The 21,158-nt window shown below is 35.4% G+C and overlaps 1 protein-coding gene across 2 annotated transcripts in view; it reads right to left on the reverse strand.

Annotated features, from left to right (window-relative positions):
* Positions 1 to 21,158, reverse strand: part of mrtfbb (myocardin related transcription factor Bb) — a 46,296-nt gene that overhangs the window by 13,679 nt on the left and 11,459 nt on the right. For both annotated transcript variants that reach the window (XM_030142130.1, XM_030142129.1), the window contains 8 exons: positions 11,438 to 11,493; positions 11,261 to 11,336; positions 10,864 to 11,025; positions 8,634 to 8,812; positions 7,453 to 7,587; positions 5,352 to 5,596; positions 3,776 to 3,911; positions 541 to 1,386 (listed from right to left, as the gene is read on the reverse strand). In XM_030142130.1, the coding sequence (XP_029997990.1) occupies positions 541 to 1,386; positions 3,776 to 3,911; positions 5,352 to 5,596; positions 7,453 to 7,587; positions 8,634 to 8,812; positions 10,864 to 11,025; positions 11,261 to 11,336; positions 11,438 to 11,493 (1,835 nt within the window). The remainder of the gene's footprint in view (positions 1 to 540; positions 1,387 to 3,775; positions 3,912 to 5,351; positions 5,597 to 7,452; positions 7,588 to 8,633; positions 8,813 to 10,863; positions 11,026 to 11,260; positions 11,337 to 11,437; positions 11,494 to 21,158) is intronic.

Here is a 21,158-nt window from a genome sequence, read left to right on the forward strand (position 1 = left end):
TCTGGAAATCAGGTTGTCTGAGTCAGTGTCTATTTTGAAACCTCTCTTTTTACCGGAGGGCATATCATGGTTTTATCTGAACTACATATTTACCTTGGTATTTATTGGATTTACTATAACCTTTTATTCATTTACTGTATGTTTTTTTTTCTTTTTTATCAATTTTTTCATATTATTATTATTATTATTATTATTATTATTATTATTATTATTATTATTATTATTATTATTATTATTATCATTTATCACAACTTCTCAGTCTTCAGTTTTTCAAACCTCCAAACCATCAAGTGAAATTGTTTTTTTATAACTATTTTATTTATATTTTATTCAGTATTTGTCTACCTTAGAGTGCAGTATTCATTATATTCTCTAACCAAAACTTTTTCATGTTTTTTTTTTTTTCTTTTACTAACTGCACTACTTCCTGCCTTTGTTTTGAATTGACTCCATGTCATTGTGAGTGAAGGTCACCTAAATGATCTCTTGATTGATTTTCTTCTGATGAATGTTCCTCCAGGCACTGCTGTGTTTTCCTACCTTTGTCAGCGGATGAGGCGCAGTGCTGCACTGCTGCTGTAATGCTGCTGAGACCTCTATTTTCTGTGGCATCTGTCCAGAGGTCTGGATGAGGCCTGGAGATGAGCTGCTGACAGTTAGGTTAATGCTGCTGGTTGGGAGTTGGATGGTGACGGCGGAGGCAGGAAGTGACGTAGGCAGGAGGATCTGGGCTCCGGCCTGGACCGTCTGCAGGCTGTCGGGCTGATTCAGGCTCTGGCGGCTGATGATGAACGGGTTCGGAGGACTTAAGGGGCTCTGTTCTGCCGCCTCCTCCTGTTTGATTCCCACTCGCAGAGCAGGAGACGTACAGGTCGCTGAGCAGTTTGAGAAGGTCCTGTTTTCCTCTTTGACCTGGACTGGGGGGAGGGGGCTGAGCTGAGGTGGAGAGTCCCCCTGCTGACTCCTCTTTTCCACCTCCAGCTGCATTTTCAGCTCCTCCACCAGCCTCTGCTCCTGCTCCAGCTTCCGCATCAGCTCCTCAATCTGCCGCTCCTTCTCATGCAGACGTTTGTCCTTTTCAGAGTCCATGTCACAGGGCTTAGTCTCGGTGGGACTGTCCCGTGGGGAGCTGATGCAGGGGGCAGTGTCTGGGAGCTTCGCATGGCTGTCTGATGTATTACTGTCTTCAATGCCCAGACTGGACACTTTGGAAGCTATAGGCGACACAGGCGGGGTTATCTTTGCATTTTCCGACTGTATCTCTGCTGCAGTGGACGTCTGAATGTTGGAGTTCTCCTGATACAACTTTAGCCTCTCGATCAGATCAGTCTTAGTCCCAGAAACAGGCAAAGATCTGAGTTTCAGTAACATTTTCAACTCAGCAACCTGTGGAGGAACCAGAATAGTGTTAAAGTTTGCTAAAGAAGTGGGCTAATTCTATTGAAATGTATGGAACAGGCTGGAATTTTCAAGTTTGGATGAGTATCAGGAAAATTATTTCACCTGTTGTCTGAATATATTACCTAATTTAATATAACACATACACACACGTCCTCCCCCTGACACTTTAGTACCGTATTGCGCACAATATTGCACACAATATTGCACACAATTGCATCCTAACAGCACACACTGTTACTGCACTGGTCTATACATAGTTTATCTACTTTATGTAAAGCACAGGTGTCAAACATGCGGCCCGGGGGCCAAAACCAGCCCGCCGAAGGATTCAATCTGGCCCCTGGGATGAATTCGTGAAATACAGAAATTACACTGAAGATATTAACAATCAAGGATGTTAGAATCACTTTAGGTGAATTCAGTCTCAAGTGGGTCAGACCAGTAAAATACTAACATAATAACCTATAAATAATGAAAACTACAAATTTTTCTCTTTGTTGTAGTGTAAAAAAAAAAAAAAGTAAAATTACACAAAAATGTTAACATTTACAGACTAGCGTTTTACAAAAAATTTCCATAACCTGAAATTTCTTAAGAGAAGTATGTGGAATTGTACCAATATTCTGCCTCTTACTAAACGTGGGTATTTGTAGATCCACTGTGATCTGTAAGTTGTGATGCCCATGTATAAATGATAAACTAAGGCATAATATTGTTCAAACTGCACTTATTTTTCTTGAGAATTTTCAGGTTCAAGTACGGTTCATAGATGTAAACATTTTCATTACAGAATTTGACTTTTTTTCACTCAAAAACAGAGAAAAAAACTTTGGAGTTGACATTATTTATAAGTTCTTATCCTATTATTTATATTATTTTACTGGACCAGCCCACTTTATATCGTATTAGGCTGGATGTGGCCCCTGAACTAAAATGAGTTTGACACCCCTGATGTAAAGTATCCTTGAGTACCATGAAAAGCGCTATACAAATAAAATGTATTATTAATATATTATTATTATTATTATACTGTATTTTACATTTCTTCTACATACATTGTACATAGTCTTAATATACTAATCCTTTAGTGTTTCTCATATTGTTGTACATATTCTTGAGTGTTTTTGATATTATATTTTCTCTTCTGTTTGTAACTAGCTGAGAACTACCTCTACGAAAAATTTTGTTATGTGCACATAATGTCAATAAACATTCTTGAATCTTGAATCTCAAATAAAATTAAAGATTCCTTTAGGGGTTGGAAAAATCCATATTTTTTTAGTTTTATGAACCATTTGCAACTTTAATCATTTTCTTCTGTTTACTTGAACTCATGCTTCAAAATTTATTTATTTATTTTTTTTAATTAAATCTATAGACAGTAAAGTGCAGTAACAAAACACAACACTTCCAGGGATGTCAGTGTGCATTAAGTAGATAAAAACTACAATAAACACAATAAAGCTCCACTAAAAGCCAATGACTGGAGAAACTTATTCGCAGTCATTATATTACCAAATTAGCATGCTGAGCAAAAAAGAAAGTCATCTCGATTCATGATTTGGAAATTTGCCACATAGATTAGAAGACTAAACTCACAGAGACTCCCATGGAAAGCTGCTTCTACATCTGGAATTTGATGTAGCTTTATGTCAGTGAGTGTGGATTAAATAGCTATAGTGGGAAAAAAAAGTTTTCTGAAGGTTGGTCTGACAATTCTAAATATAAGCCTGGTTATTTTAGGATTCCAAATGGAGAAAAAACACTTCAATCAAACTTCGTGTAAAATCATCTTTTCATGCATCTGAGTTTTGTTTTTGGCTAAACACAGCACAAAAAAATTTAAATATATACATATAATATTTAAATTTATATCTACATTTGTAGAAATATTTATATAAATAGCATATTTCTTTCTTCTTTTTATATTTTATGTTTCACATGTGTATATTTTGCTGTTTTCTGGCTTCCCTGCATTTTATTTTTGTATTTGCTGCTGTCAACTGTGCAGTATCCCCATGGTTATCTTATCTTATCTTATCTTATCTTATCTTATCTTATCTTATCTTATCTTATCTTATCTTATCTTATCTTATCTTATCTTATCTCATCTCATCTCATCTCATCTCATCTCATCTCATCTCATCTCATTTCAAATAATGCACCCATCAGTACATTGAATGATTTTGCTTCAACATGCATGTTAACAGGACTGGTTCATATAATAAACATCTGTCTATTTGAGCTCAGATGTCAAGTATGGTCTGACCACTCTAACCTAATCCTACCTACTCTGGCTTTCAAAGAATGGAATTCTGAAATGGAAAACTTATAGGAACACTATGCTGCATTCATGAGGACAGCAATATGTCACCTTCATCTCATCCAGATTAGCTGGTAAATGATCCGGCTTGCGGTTCGTCTGAATGTGGCGAGGCTGCGCGAGGCCAGATGCAGTGTTTCCACTCAGGATAACTCCGGAGCAGCTGGTTTGTACCTCAGTTGTTGGTCTGTTGTCATAAGACGGCGAGAAAAAGGGAGTACAGTTCAGAAAAAGACTGTAGACTATAGTCCATTTTTCACAATCAAAAGCTCCTGTGTAGGAAGCTTCAGCAGGAAATGTAAAGTATTTGAGACAAATAGCAGCTGTGGGTTAACAGTTATGACAGAGGTGTTTACTTTCACCGAAAACAGGTGTGAGTTTTCAGAAAATAAACAGTAGTGGAATTTAATACAAATGTGAGATACTATTAGTTTAGTTGGTATTTTAGGACTTTTTATTCTTTCTACATGTGTCAGACAGCTTGAGTTCTTTTTCAGATTTCAACTTTTCGAATTTCACTTTTCCTTTTCATTCCTGTGCAATGAAAACCATGTATCTCCAAGAGTGTTCATATTCAATCTTCGTAATAAACTGAAGCATTAAAGGGAAAATATGTAATATTTCTACTTTCAAATATTAAAAAGTTACCTAAAGGTATCATAAAAGTGTTTAGAATAAAGAGTTCTGAAGTTACACCAGAACACCAATGTATTACACAGTAGAGATTCAAATCTTACCAAGTGTATTTTTCTCATTTCTACTCAAAATGTGTCATCGCACTTAAAATAAGACATAATCACCTTAAGAGTAACTTTTTAGTGAGATATAAGAACTTATTTTTAGACAATAGATCTTAAAAATCTTATTTCAAGAAATCTTACCAAGATAATTTTCACTTGTTCCATTGGCAGATTTTTTTTTTTTTTTTTTTTTTTGCTTAATTCAAGATTTTTTTTGCTTAATTCAAGCAAAAAAAATCTATACTATGTAGCAAATAAATGTTAATTTTAGATGATATTTAGGCTATATAATGTATATTATTATGGACAGAGGCAGAAAAGCCAGGTGGAGATTTCCGCACAAAGTGAGAATTTTATTTTCCTTGGTCAGGATATGTACAGTCAGTCCAGCTTAGATTTACAAGGCTGGAACTTCATACTGAACAAACAATAACTCAAACTATGAATTATGAAAGAGCTGCAGCATCTGAAACCGACCACAATGAATATTTGACAGATAAACAGAACCACAGTGCTGCAGTTTCAGCTTCACAGTTTGTCATGTCTGTTATGTATTGTGATTGTCTCTCTCAACTCACCATGTATTTTTTATTAGTAAGGTTTTATTTTTATCAATTACTAGAAATTTCAGGCGACCCTGTTTGAATTCCAGGTGCCCCCACGTGGGGTCCTGACCCCATGGTTGAAAAACCCTGACTTAAAGGTAAGAATTTGAATGTAGAAACTATACTTCTATGATTTTTTTTGTTACTTTAGTAATGCTTTCACTTTAGAAAATAATCTAAAGAAGAATCTATCTTCTTCCACTGATGAAGATCAGTATTTTAATCATGAAAATCTAACTCTAAAATCTTTGACTGTGAAATAAATGCTGAGTGCAGCCATACTTGAGTGCGACAGGCAGGCTGGTCTGATAGCTGTACTGCTGCTGCTGCTGGCTCAGGATTTGGAGCTGCAGGAACTGCTGCTGCTGCTGCAGGAGGCGGGCGTACGCAGAGTCCATCGGTACGTCATGCTCCGGCTTCTGATCTGGGGGAATGTACTGATGGTATTTTAATTTTTTCACCCTTGGCTTGGGCTCTTTGCTCTTTTTGCTGCGGCCTTTATCGCCGGGCGTCCGGGGCAGGCTTTGCTGTGGAGCACGATGCAGAAAAAGAGGCACGTTAAACCTGAGAAGACCATCTGGAGGATATCTGATCTCTGTGACTGATCTCGCTCCAGTTTATCAGGGACCATAGCTAACCTTGCCTGTGTCAGCGCTTCAAGATTTGGAAACTATATTGTTTTTTTTTTTTATATATTTAAGGAGGGACATTGTTCTGACAACCCATGAGTAATACAGGATGAGGAAACGGGTAGTGGAAATGTGACCCTTATTGTTTTAGGATCTGCAATTACAGGATACACATGAAAATGGCTTGGCATCTGAGCAGCAGGTTAAAGCTATGAAACCAGGAACACAAGCCGGGTTAAAGCAAGCACACACCCTCTGATTTGTCAAAAGGGAGGAAGGGTTCATCTTATGCTCCGAGGACAACTAAATTTTGATAAATGCCCAAGTTATAGCTGCAGTCACTCCCATTCTTTGATTTTTTTATGTTCATTCTACAGCCTGAGAGAGCAGGGCCAGTCTGTCATTTGACCCTAATTGAAGACAAACTGTGGCTGGCACCGATTTAAGCCTCAAGATCTGTTAAATGACTTTAAACCCTTGTGTTCTTTGAACTGCGCTCGACTCGGCTAAATGTTGACTTTTAGTTCACCCCTAAACTGATATGACTTTAAGTATGACAAAACACAGACTCTGTGTCTTCTGACATCATATTTCTAAAGGAAACAAACAAAAAGAAAGACCACAGTCAATAAATCACAGATACAGGCCCAGGACAGGAGGTTAATGTTGTGTCAAGGGGTTAAAAATAAATGCTTAATATGAGTCAAATGTGATGAAAAGATAAAATAATGAATCTACAGTTGTACGTGTCTACAAACATGTCAAGTTGCAGTTTACAGCTATGTCTGTTCTCTCCAGGATCATAATATACATATGTGGTGATTGTGGTTTCCAGTGATAAACAAGCTGTCTTCACTTACTTGTGTAGTGTTGAGTAACAGATAGAAAACTGTTTTTACAGAACATTAGGTAATCACTTCATCATTTTATCCTACTGCACATTTTAAAAAAAAATCTAGTATGAAATATTTGGGTATGGGACAAGGTTATTCTTGTTAACAAAAACTAACAAAATGACGAAAACTAGAATTGTAAAAATATTTTCGTTAACTGAAATAAATAAAAACTATAATAAAAAGAAAAAAACGATAACTAACTGAAACTCTATTATGTGCTTACAAAACTAACTAAAACGTATAAAAATTATGGACAAAATTCCTTTAGTTTTCGTCTTTGTCAATGCTGGATTGATATGAAATCGATTTACTTCCTTCAAGCAATTTTAGCTGCTGGCACCATATGATATTTAACGGTCCGTCACTTGTCATCACTTGTCGTTTATAGTCGTCTTCTGGTTCCCACTCTACCTGGAAACATGGAGACTAAAGTTGGGAGAAAGCAGCAGAGTCCTGTCTGGGATTTATTTGAATTTGATGGTGAAGGAGATAAAAGATACATATATATAAAAAAAAAAAAAAATTAAACTAAAACTAAGCATTTAGAAAACAACAAAAACTAATAAAAACTACCAAACCTGCTCTAAAAACTAATCAAAACTAACTGAATTAGAGAAAAAAAGTCAAAACTAAATAAAACTAAACTGTAATGAAAAATCCAAAACTATTATAACCTTGGTACGGGATAGAAAATCATTTGTTGATCACAAATCATTTCATCCTTGGGTTCAGGTGAGCGAATTGCACATGTTAAAATTGACAAAAATCTGTCAAACCTTTGGAATCACCTTCATAAGAATCGGACACAAAAATGGACAACTTGAAAATTAGATTGAACAAGACCGTATCTGAACTCACCTTAACCAGAACTGGTCCTGTTGGGATGTTGAGGACCACAGTAGGGACTGGTTGAGGTGGATTGGCTTGTTGGTTGTTCTGCTGTTCACTGGTGGAGACTAAATCTAATGTGGACTGGCAGTTTGGTGGAGACGGCTAAGACAGCAGACAGAGAGACAACAATATATGCTAAAGACAAAAGACGAAAGTTGATCGCACCAGTTTATGATTTCTACATTTTGTTGGAGTTTAACTCATAAAGACCCAAACATCCACCATCACTGACCAAAAGCATCTACTGATCTAAAATGTTTAATACCTGTTGATCCACTAATGATATCAATACATGTAAATAATTGATGTAAAATACAGTCGTCATCTTCTCATGATCATCAGATATGACCCATTTGGACATTCAGAGGCTCTGTAGTGAACGTGGAAACACCGTCATCTTCCAAAACATTGATTCACCAGTAAAACCCATGCAGTTGGATCAACAACAGTGGATAGAGATGCTTATTTTTAGTTCAGTTGATGATATATTTTGCAGAAAAAAAAAAATCTTTTCTTCAGTTTTCTCAGTTTTTTATATAATAACCCTCAACCTTACTCTGAGCTTTAATGAACAGCTACATAATGAGTACATTAAATATAGGAAAATACCTGATTTTCACTTAAAAATACAAAATACAGAGCATAATATTAGAGTAAATGGTGATAAATCACCCAGGGAAGGTTAAAAATAGAGAAAACTTCATTTGGGAACTGCCCCAAAAGCAGCACTGGGTCTTTATGGGTTAATAAAAGCATAATTTGCATCAACTGAACAAATTAAACACCGTCATCTTCCAAAATTGATTGATTCAGCAGTAAAACCCATGGAGTTGGATCAGTGACAGTGGATGGAGACACTGGGCTTATGTTCAGTTGTTATCTTTGCTGATAGTCACTTTTTCTTCAGTTTTCTCTGTTTCTGAAATATTAACCCTCAACTTTAACCTGAGCTTTTATAAATATCTACATGATCAGTGAATTAAATATAGGAAAATACGTGATATTCACTGAAAAACTACAAAATATAGAGGACAATAGTATAATAAATGATGATAAATTACATAAGAAAGTTTCAATATAAGAAAAAAAATTAATTGGACCTCCCGCAAAAGTAGCACTGGGTCTTTATGGGTTAAAGTGAATCTCACCTGTTTGGGAGAATTCAGGTAAAAGGAGGGCGTGGCCTCAGTCCGTCCAGACTCTCTCGGGGATCCGGAGCTGGAGCTCATGGACTCCTGACTGGCAGGCGGCTCTGGTGATAAGGCATCACTGCTATCCTCATCGAAACTGTAGACATCTGGTGTCTTTGTGTTGCTTATTTTATCATCTATAGGGAAATAACAAACCAAAGTGTTAGTTAATAAGTATTTTTTTACTGTATTTCTTGCTAATATGTCTGTAAAAATCTAGCAAACTGATGGTTGTTTGAAAAATGAGAAGCTACCCACTACATCAGTTATGGTTTAAGAACTTCTTGCAGCTGAAAAATATTAATTAGTGCAGTAATTATCTAATGGAAGACTCATAACTATTTGGTTTCTTAAATCCAGGTATGGACATGTCTTTTGTCCAGGCTGTATACATACATGTTCATTGTTAATTTATAACATAAATGTAAGCACTTATTAACTCACTTTAGAACCTGTAGCTGCAATACACACAATTAATTGTTAATTAGTGCGTAATTAATTGCTAGTAGAGGTGGGAAGTCATACATGTGCAAAGTCTCAAGCAAGTCCTACGTCATCTGTGGTTAAAAAAAAAAAACAACAACAAAAAAACAAAACAAAAACAAGTAAATCAATGAGTAAAGTCATATGAACTTCTGATGATCTGTCGTACATGAAAAGTCTCACAAATGAACAGTGGTCAGTGGCATTTTAAGTCGGCTATGTGATCAACACACATTGCATTAGAAACAACTCAGTAAAATTTCAAAAATCCATCATTATTTGTCAACATGTTTCTGCGAAGGATAACTTATCAAGTCATCTATCAGAAGATGAAGTCAGGTGAACAGTAAGTCTAGGTAAGAACAAGTCTTTTGTCAGTGTGACTCAAGTATATTTCAAGTTATAAAAATTGTGATTTAAGTCTGACTTAAGTCAAGCCATGTGACCTAAATCCACTGCCTCTGCATATTAGTAGAAATCTTATAATAATATAAAATGTTAATACCGGTTTCCATGTTAGCATTTAGTGACAAAACAAGTAAAAAGCATAGTAAACACACAAATAAAAACATTGATACTGGTATTAAAGATGAACTAAACTGTTAGAATTTCTGCATCAGTGCATCCTGTCATAACTGTATTCATATGACTATACTGCCATGAACATATTGTTGTGTGTAAATTCAATTACTGCATTATGTAATAGTTGTGGTTGAATGCAAAAATTTGGAAAAATGTATTGTTTGATTGTTGTATTAAGTTAATGATAAAGGTGTAAAAGTACTTGAGGGGTAGGATTAAATAAGTTTATACTTCTTCCTATTCCTTTCTGACCATGCAAAATTCAGACTTGCATGCACTTGAAGATAGACTCTGTTCATTTAAATGTTATTTTGTTTTAGTCTTAATTTGTTTCATTTTGTTTTATTTCTTTGCATGTTCAAAATAAATAAATATAAAATATAAAAATATAATAAAATATATATTTTTAACCCTTTCATGCATTAATTATGAGAACCTTAGTTAAGATTTTTTTCTTGAGTGTTGTTATTCCTCCATAGGCATGAAAAAAACAATGTGATCAAGTTGTTGTTTTTTTTTTTCCAAGGAGTTACAAAAATGTCCATGCATTTAATTTTTGAAGTAAAGAAATGTGTTTAAAACCCAATATCAGAAATTGGTATTTAAAAAATGAAATAAAATCTGGCGTTTTCTCACAATTTAACATATTTTAATGCTAATTATTACTCTTTTCATGGAGATAATATGCAAATTAAAAAACAACTTTTTTTTCCTAACAAATAACAATTGATTTACACTGAAACATGTTACTGCAGATCAGGTTTATCAAGAACAGCAAAGTTACAGTAATGGTATGAATTACAGTGTAAGGGATGATGCATGAGCGTCCACTGTGTTGGCTAAGAGAACAGCTGGAGAAGAACTGTCCACTGGAGTGACCATTATGCATGAAAGGGTTAATGTGTATTAAGGTGGTTGACATACTGTTTACATGTCTCATATAAGTGCTTATAAATGTCTTATAATCAAAATACTATAATTTGTTACTGATAGGACCAAATAATGTTAATAATCAATGAAGATATGGATTTACAAGGGCTTATGTAGAACTTGGTGAGTAAAAATGGGCTAAACCAAGCAATAATACTGTATATGTATATTATGTGTATTATGTGATAAGTACCATTGATGACCTCTTTGACCCCAGAGTCCACAGGTAGAATGTTCTTCTCCACCAGCTCCATGGGTCCAGGCCGTTGGGCGATCTTCTCATTCAGATCATCAGCCAGTCTGGCCCTCTTCAGCTTCATCTGTGTGGCCTGAAGGGAGGGCTCGGCCTGCGTCTCTGATAAACATACAGAGGATCATGGGCTGTGAGTTGGCCGGCATCAGCTCACTTCCTAACCGCTTTGTCAGACTGATTCACCCAGACCTCACAGAAGCCTATCAGCCACAAAAACATCTCTGTATCTGCTTGTAACCTCGCCAAACAAATTCAGACAATAAGCGCAGCTACGTGAATAAGCATCTTATTCATTCGTCTTATCTCCAACAGTAAGAACACACAGGAGGATGATTACCTTGTAGGATGTGCATCCGGACCAGCTCGGAGCGCTCGGGTCTGCTGCAGAGTTTATGCTTTAGGAAATTCCCCGCCTGGTGAGAGAACATTTATTCCGAAAGTTTATCTAGACATAGCTGAAGAGAGCGATGATCAGCTGTAATGTTGGATAGGATGATATTCGCTGGTGTCTTACCCTCGCTCTCTCCAGGCTGCGGATCTGCTCATGAAAGGCAGCTGGTGTTTTCAGAGCTGGATGATGAACAAAATCCAGAACTTTGGTCAGACATGTATTTTTCCACATCGGTTAAGGCACTTTTACAACATCTGATTATTTATTTAGGTGTTTCATAAAAGATCAACAGAGTCATATAAGATACCACCGCTTTTACTGGATGTCTTCGACTGAAATGAATTGCTGATTCCAAAAAAATGCAGCTAGTCGACATAACAGTAAATGCAGTGTTACATAAAGGAAACAAGTTCATACTCATATTTAAAGACTATATTTCTCATTTTTAATATGGGAAGGGTTCAGAAATCAATATTTGGTGGAAAATGCCTGGTTTTCAATCACGCTTTCATGCGTCTTGGCACACTTTCCACCAGTCTTTGACATTTCTGTTGAGTGCTTTATGCCACTCCTGGCACAAAAATGCAGCAGCTCAGCTTAGTTTGATGAATTGTGATCATCCGTCTTCCTCTTGATCACATTCCAGCGTTTTTTGTTTTTTTTTTGAACCACGTTCAGGTCTGGAAATTTAGAGCGATCTCTTAATTTTTTCCAGAGCTGTATGTCGGGATGATTACATTAATGCTAGTGTGTATATTGTGGTCCAGATGGTGGAGTCAACCGAGGTTTTTGTGAAAAATAAACTCAACATACTGCACATTTTTGTGTTTTACGTCTGCTATTTTAAACCTTTGCCGTCACAATGTGGGACCCTAAGTAATTAATGTTAATGAACACTGCTCACCCCCCTTTATTGTTTATTATTTTGTTTGTTTATTCTTTTATTTATTTACAGTAGCAGCTGTTATATTTCAGACATATTTTTGGTCACACTGATACAGTTTCATGTAGAGATTGTTGGGGCAGTGGTCCCCGGGGGTGTGCTTAGGTGTTGGACAGGAAGAGGAACACCTATTGTTAGCAGCTAAGTGTCGGAAGTGTGTATCTGTTTTGCCTCAGCTTAATTTTGAAAAACTCATGCACGCCTGGAACTCCGTTTGTGTCTGAGTGTGCAACAAATATCTGTACAACTATATAAAAAAGTTAATTATTTGCGTTGTTGCAGTCAAATAGATGCTAAATAAAGGTGGAGATTGTTAATTTGAATAGTTATAATATAGTTAATAGTTAATTTCAATAGCTACAATGCAAATTACTGACTTTCAGCATAACTGGCACAATAGTAATTCAACAATGTCGATTATTTTTGTTAATGCTGCTATTGTTATTGAGTTCCTTCAGTTAACAAACCAAACCAAACAAAAATGATCCAAAAATCAATAGAATGAATGAAATTAATAATTCCACTTCTGAAACAGGCCTTTGACACCGGTCGCTTTTCCACTGACACTCAAAGTGCGCGAATATAATGCATTAGGCATAAAAATTTGTGTAATGGAAAAAACAGTGATTTCGCCAAAACTCTTTTTTTTTCCAATGAAAAGCTTTTGTACTGGCAAGAGGTCATTTTCTGGGCGTGGCAAAATTGATATGTCACGTAAAACTGCAATGGAAAGACCTTTTTCCGCAACTAGAGTCACGTAAAAAAAAAAAAAAACATGTTGACGGATGTTACAACAAGTGAAGAAGAAGAGTTTTAAAAGAAACATAGTGCTGTAAGTGTGGACACACCAGGAAACCGAATGATTTTTTAATTTAGTACAGGATAGAGGGGTAATATATAATAATTAGGGATGTCCGATAATATCGGTGGGCCGATATTATCGGCCTGATATTGGCATAAAAATGTAATATCAGTGAATATCGTTATCGTTTTTTTTGCTTATCATTAAAACCAATAAAATAATGCCTTGATTTCGCCGGCATTTACCGACGTGTAAATGAAGCATTATTTGTAGCTGAAAGAAATGTACAGTTTTCAAAACTGTACAGTAGAGTTGCCACACTGTAATAGACTCATGGAGGGAGGGAGAGAAAATAAATAAATATGGCATTTTTTCCACAACTTAAGTTGAAGTATGTATTCTTTGCACAGACAGTGTTTACATTTTGAAAGCCTTGTTGCATTTGAGAATGCATCCAATGGGGCATCACAATAAAATTAGGCATGATGTGTTAATTCCATGACAGGAGATATGTGATGTTACCTAAAATTAGTTTAACATCCCACATATATCGGCAGCGGTATCGGTAGATATCGGAATCGGAAATTAAGTGTTGGACAATATCGGCATATCGGTTTTTGGCAAAAAAGCCAATATCGGACATCCCTAATAATAATAATGAATATATCTGTAAATCAACGTGATATTTACGTTTGTCGCCATGTTTATGGAATGACTTCTTGTGTCATCTCGCAATAATAAATAAACAAATCATCGAATTTGTGATTTATTGGAAAAACCGACATTACGCACTTCTGTTTTTTCGACATTTAGTAAATATCTGTAAAGTTTTGCACATAAGTCCAATGGAAAAGTCACTACTGATCAATGAACATCAGGGATCATAGGTAACCAGGCAACACATTCAGAAAGAGTGTTGGGCAGCACGTTAAAAAAAAAAAAAAAAAAAAATTGAGGCAGATTTGCGACAATAATCTACAAGGGGTTAAAGGGATATTAATGAGCAAAGACCCCCTGTGAGTCAAACAGGAAGCATCAGCTTTACTGATTCAAGCACAACTGAGCTTGTTTCATGCAAAGAGAAACTCCTTGATCGCTCAGAATCCACTCATTCCGCTTTAGGCGAGGTCTGGCTCACCGACACGTCACTTCTGCTATGACGAGCATTGTTTGGATTAAGGACACACTGGTGGTGGTGATGGTGGGGGCTGTGAAGAGTGTGTCAGCGAAGCGAAGCAAAACATTCCTGTCCATCCCATAAACCTCACTGCATACCTATCATAAGCCCTTAAGTGTGGGAGCTTCACAGGAGACGGTCAGGGAGGTTTGTGTTGAGGACACGCTCGGCCAGGCCACAGAGGAGGCGACTGACCTCCACCGAAGGCCCCGCCGCTGACTCATGTGGCTGAGTGGAGCCAGAGGAGCTCAAAGTCTGGCTACAGGACGCTTCTCAAGAAAAGACACAACAAAAGAGAACAGTTTTGTCTTTTCCTTCTATTCCTTCTATCAGCATGAGCCTGTCACAGACTCTGCTCTTTTTTTATGAGATGTGCTCTTAACCCATAAAGACCCAAAAACAGCCACTGGCAACCATTTACTGATATAAAAACTGAAATAACTATTGATCCAATAATCCTATCAATACATGTAAATAATTGGTGTAAAATACAGCTTGTCATCTTTTCATGATCATCAGATATGACCCATTTGGATGTTCAGAGGCTCCGTAGTTACCGTGGAAACGCTGTTGTCTTCTACAACACTGATTCACCAGTAAAACATATGGAGTTTGATCAATGACAGTGGATGGAAACACTTATTTTATGTTAAGTTAATGACATATTTTGCAGAAAAAAAACATCTTTTCTTCAGTTTTCTCAGTTTTTTATATAATTACTCTCAGCCTTACTCTGAGCTTTACTGAAAAGCTGCATAATGAGTACATTAAATATAGGAAAATACCTGATTTTCACTTAAAAATACAAAATACAGAGCATGATATTAGAGTAAATGGTGATAAATCACCCAAGGAAGGTTAAAAATGGAGAAAACTTCATTTGGGAACTGCCACAAAAGCAGCACTGGGTCTTTATGGGTTAATAAAAGCATAATTTGCATCAACTGAACACACTAAATACTGTCATCTTCCAAAACATTGATTCACCAGTAAAATCCATGGAGTTGGGTCAATGACAGTGGATGAAGACACTGGGTTTATGTTCAGTTAATGATAGATTTTACAAAAAAGTCACTTTTTCCTAAATTTTCTCTGTTTTTGATATAAAACCCCTCAATTTAAAGACCCAAACAGCCACTGGTGACCAAAACCATGTCCTGATCTAAAATGTTTAATACCTGCTGATCCACTAATCCTATCAATACATGTAAATAATTGGTGTAAAATACAGTTTGTCATCTTTTCATGATCATCAGATATGACCCATTTGGACGTTCAGAGGCTCCGTAGTTACCGTGGAAACGCTGTCATCTTCTACAACACTGATTCACCAGTAAAACATATGGAGTTTGATCAATGACAGTGGATGGAAACACTTATTTTAAGTTCAGTTAATGATATATTTTGCAGAAAAAAACAATCTTTTCTTCAGTTTTCTCAGTTTTTTATGTAATAACCCTCAACCTTACTCTGAGCTTTAATGAACAGCTACATAATGAGTACATTAAATATAGGAAAATACCTGATTTTCACTTAAAAATACAAAATACAGAGCATAATATTAGAGTAAATGGTGATAAATCACCCAAGGAAGGTTAAAAACAGAGAATACTTCATCTGGGAACTGCCACAAAGGCTGCACTGGGTCTTTATGGGTTAATAAAAGCATAATTTGCATCAACTGAACACACTAAATACTGTCATCTTCCAAAACATTGATTCACCAGTAAAATCCATGGAGTTGGATTAATGACAGTGGATGGAGACACTGGGTTTATGTTCAGTTAATGATAGATTTTACAAAAAAGTCACTTTTTCCTAAATTTTCTCTGTTTTTGATATAAAAACCCTCAACTTTAACCCATAAAGACCCAAACAGCCACTGGTGACCAAAACCATCTACTGATCTAAAATGTTTAATACCTGTTGATCCACTAATCCTATCAATACATGTAAATAATTTATGTAAAATGCAGTTTGTCATCTCTTCATGGTCATCAGATATGACATTCAGAGGCTCCGTAGTGAACGTGGAAACACCGTCATCTTCTACAACATTAATTCACCAGTAAAACCCAGTGGATGGACACACTTGGTTTATGTTCAGTTAATGATACAATTGACTGAAAAAGTCAGTATTTCCTCAGTTTTCTCTGTTTTTGATACAAATTCCTCAACTTTAATCTGAGCTTTAATGAACATCTACATGATCAGTGAACTAAAAATAGGAAAATACATGATTTACACTAAAAAAATCTCAAACTAAAGAGGATAATATCACAATAGATGGTGATAAATCACTTAAGAAAGGTTAAATATAGAGAAACTGCCACAAAAGTAGCACTAGGTCTTTATGGGTTAATTAGCTATTATGGACATCAGTCATTATCAGGGGATTAAATATAGGAAAATACCTGATTTTCACTAAAGAATGCAAAATGCTGACCATAATAGTAGAATAAATGGAGATAAATGATAAGAAAAATTAAAAATAGAGAAAAAATCATTCGGGATCTGCCACAAAAGTAGCACTGGGCCTTTATGGGTTAAGTACAATGTTCACCAAGAGACAAAAGCGAAGGGGCTGAGAAGGCTCAGCTGGTGTCACATCATGGGGATGGTATGAAGAGGGAGTTACCACTTAGTATGACAGTAATATACAGCTTGTGAAATCTGACTTGGCTATTCAATAATTTTTAGAAGTACTTAATTTTCCAAGGAATGAGTGGATAGTTTCTGGTTGATTCTAGATTAGTGTTTGGATAAAATACATGTGAGTTATAAACAGCCTGGGTGATTATTGGAGCTGGCATTCAGCATTTTCACTATTATAGGTATTCATTCATTCAACTTTTGAACCGCTTTATCCTCGACAGGGTCACAGGGCTGCTGCTACATTTCAGGCGAAAGCTGTGTATTATAGGTATTGTTATTTTTTAATCCAATATCCAACAAAATTAATTCTCTGTGACACATAAGAGAGAAAATGTGTCAAGTGAGTAGTATTCAACCAAAAAGGGGCTAAATAACAGTATAACCGACCACTTGCAGCACAGGTGTCATACATGCGGCCCGGGGGCCAAATCCGGCCCACCAAAGGGTCCAGTCCGACCCTTAGGATGATTTTGTGAAATGCAAAAATTACACTAAGAAATGAACAATCATTTTATTTCAGGTTCCACATTCAGACCAATTCAATCTCAAGTGGGTGGGGCCAGTAAAATACTATCATAATAACATAGAAATAATGACAACTCCAAATATTTCTCTTAGTAAATGTAAATATTTTCATGTATTTACATTAAAACAAAGTTTAATTTTGCAAAAAATGTGAATAACCTGAACAAATATGAACAACCTGAAATGTCTTAAAAGAAGTAAGTACAATTTTATCAATATTCTGCCTGTTACTAAATGTTTTGTGTATTTGTAGATCCACTGTGATCTGTAAGTTATAATGTACATGTGGAAATGATAAACTGAGGCAGAATATTGTTAAAATTACACTTATTTTTTCAGTATGTTCATGTTATTCACATCTTTTGAAAGGATAGTTTGTAGATGTAAACTATCTCATAAAGTAAATTTACTTTTTTTGCTCTAAAACATAGAAAAAAGTTTGGAGTTGATATTATTTATATATTATTATGTTATTATTTTACTGGTTCGGCCCACTGCAGATCAAATTTAGCTGAACGTGGCCCCTCAACTAAAATGAGTTTGACACCCCTGACTTACAGGGATCACTAAAATGTGCAATGTAAAAAAAAAAAACAGGAGTCAAAAAAAGTCAGAGGCACGCTGATTATATAAGTAAAAACCTTTAGCACCTTATGCATCTGTCAATGTGTTACAGCCTTGAAGAAGAGACCTCACAATTAACATTCTTCTTCATGAAAGTCATAGTTTCTCCATTCAGTCCCAGTGAGTTTTGTAAGAAAAGGCTCAGTGGACTGCATCTCTCATCTTACATAAAACATGTCAGCGACACCAAAAGGGCTGTTAACTCGACACATTTATCCTTGTTTTTTTGTTTTTTTTTTTGAGAACGAGTAAAAACCTATAAAAGGAGGTGAAAATCGCTGCAGGTTTGGTCATGTCGAAGCTGCAGAGACATTTCAGCAGCTCAGAGAAGCTTGTGGACAGATAAAGTTAGGATGATGACGCTCACACGACTTATCGGTTTGAAGTTTTTCTGTTTTCGTTGTCTCATTCTTTAAAAATCTTAATTCTCTAACAGACAAAATTATTTTTTAATTGATAAAAATGTGTAATTGATGCCATTCTTCACACAGGATAATTTAGTAGTTTATGGTAGTGTATTTACCATTGATTACATTGGTCAACAACAAATTTATTGTTGAAGTTTTTGGAGCTGATTTAGGATCATTTTTTGTGTGCTGAAACCAAAAATCACATTAATTTTGCTCAATCAGGTCAACTTTCTGAACTATGCTACATATTGGCTTTTTAACATTTTTGCTTGAATTTATGGGCATTTTCACATCATTTGATACAAAATTCTTTCATATTTCTTGCAATAAACGAATTCTGAAGATTTTACTTTTGCCAATTTATGATTAATGTTTTTTTTAATATTACAGATGAATGAAATGGCTTCGACTAGAAGATCTTGCAAAAATAAGCCTGACGTATTCTGTTACATCTGCGGTGAATACACCATTGTACCTAACAGGAATCAAGTCACAAGTTTCATAAAGTGTGCTTACCAATCTTATTTTGGTATTAATTATTATATTTTGTGAGAAGATCAAATTTTTCAAAATCAAATTAGCAAAAAAACCTGACCTGATTGAGAAAAACAGATGTCATTTTTGGATTTAGCGGTGCAAAATGGTCCTAATTCAGTTGAAAAAACCTAGACATATTGCAAAAAACATTTTTTTGTAACCCAGTGTTATCATGCATTTTTTCTGAAGTTAAGTCCAACAGGTCTCCATTAGAAGCTAAAACATTTTAGTAGTTTTATTCATTTGTCAGCTGACGTAGCAGGTTTGTCTATTGATTTATTAAAATGTTTACTTGTCTTTAAGAGAAATTATGCTGCTGCACAACGCTCAAACCTATAATATCACCATTTAATTTCCGCTACTGCATTGTTTTAGATAAATATAAATATCATAATTTTAATAATTTTGTAAATTTTAGAAATGCGTGCCTGATATTTAAAGTCTTGCATGGACTGTCGCCTCCTCCCTTGAAAGATTTTTTATAAAATTTCGGTCTGTCAGTGGGAGGGGCCACCAGGGCCATAGCTCCAGGAGACTACAGGCACACTACTTTTGGAAAAACTACACTTTCAGTCACTGGGACTAAATATTGGAACAGTTTATCACTCAACATAAGACACTCACAATCATATGCCTCCTTCAAATGACAACTGAAACACTGGATGAAGGAAAACCAAGCCTGTGACCATCAGTAGATTGTCCTCACTGTGTTGTTTTATGTGTTTTTATGATGTTTTACCTTTTGTTAATTGTCTCTCTATCACCTGCCTAGAGACTACAGATGGAAATTTGTTACAATCTAGCATATTTACAGTAGATGACAAACTGGAGGAAAACTCCAAGGCATTCTTTTTAAACATTAAAATGCCTTTATCACCATGGCATGGTCATATCTAGACCTTAAAAAAAAACCACTTCAACGTGTTTCGGCTTCAAGCCTTCATCAGGAAGTCAAACCTTGACTTTGACTTCCTCATCTACTTTATGAATCCCTTTTTCCAAAGAGCACCTCGAACAAAGTCTTTTTTTGGTCGTAGAAGCATTCCTTTCCATGAATTTTTGAATTTTTTCTAGCACATTCACAGCTGCAATTGTTGTAGATGTCCACTGTCCCTAATAAATAAATAAATAAATAAATAAATAATTAAATAAATAAATAAATAAATAAATAAATGCTTGGGGGTCCCTACAGTTTCTGTTAAGATTATATTGAAAAGATCTCTTAATAAACATATGCTTAAAGGAAAGAAACTTTGATACCAAGTCCTATATTTCTGCTGCAAATGTATTTTGGTTGCAAATATTAGTTATTTGTGTCTAATGATTAGTATTGGCATGAAAAGATTATCAATCAATCTGGACAGAAAACCCATAGCTGGGTCTTAGGAGGTATAATGAAAAAACAGGAGATTTGTTCAGTTGCTTTTAAAACTTTAAAAAGAGTGAATATTGACACATAAAAACATGTTGTTTGTATTACCTCTTTGAAAGTGTCATTCATTCATTCATTTATTTGTTTTGAGCAGAAGAAAAAAAATCAAACATCTTTTGTGTACAAGGAACTAATGGCAAATACATTAATAAACAAAGGTGATCAAGACAAAATAGCAACTGCCATGTACACTAGTAATAACAAAATAAATTCAAAATGTATTGCTCAAAAAGGAGCGGGAAGAAGAAAATAAAGTGAGTTAATGAAGTCAAAAGTGAAGTGTCCGTGCTAACAAATACAGTGAAATGCGTTTGATGGAGATGTTGTGGTCGATCAGACACTCTGACAGTCTGACACCCTGAGGAATTATCTGAACTTAGAAGTAGAGGCCTAGGAATTAAGTATCAGTTTCATCTATTGTTCTGTTCTCAAAACTAAATAAGACAAGGTTGAAACTTTGCGTATCATTACTGTGACATGATTGTGAAAAAAATATTGTGGAATAAATGTATACCTTTCATGCAGTGTCTTGTGTTGAATTTATTGGAAAAATTGTGTAGTTTCAGAATATAACATCAAAAAATGTGTGTCACTTGTCCTTGTGTGACTTTTTGCATGATGTTTGCTGAAAAGTGGGCAAAAACTACCCTTTTTCAGTGACAAATAATTTGAAAACCCATATTAATCCTGTTGCTGCTTGCAAATTCTCATTGAACTTGCTTCCTTTTAACCTTAGAAG

This window comes from Sphaeramia orbicularis, chromosome 8 (assembly GCF_902148855.1).
Source record: "Sphaeramia orbicularis chromosome 8, fSphaOr1.1, whole genome shotgun sequence".
In the NCBI taxonomy this organism is placed as follows: Eukaryota; Metazoa; Chordata; class Actinopteri; order Kurtiformes; family Apogonidae; genus Sphaeramia; species Sphaeramia orbicularis.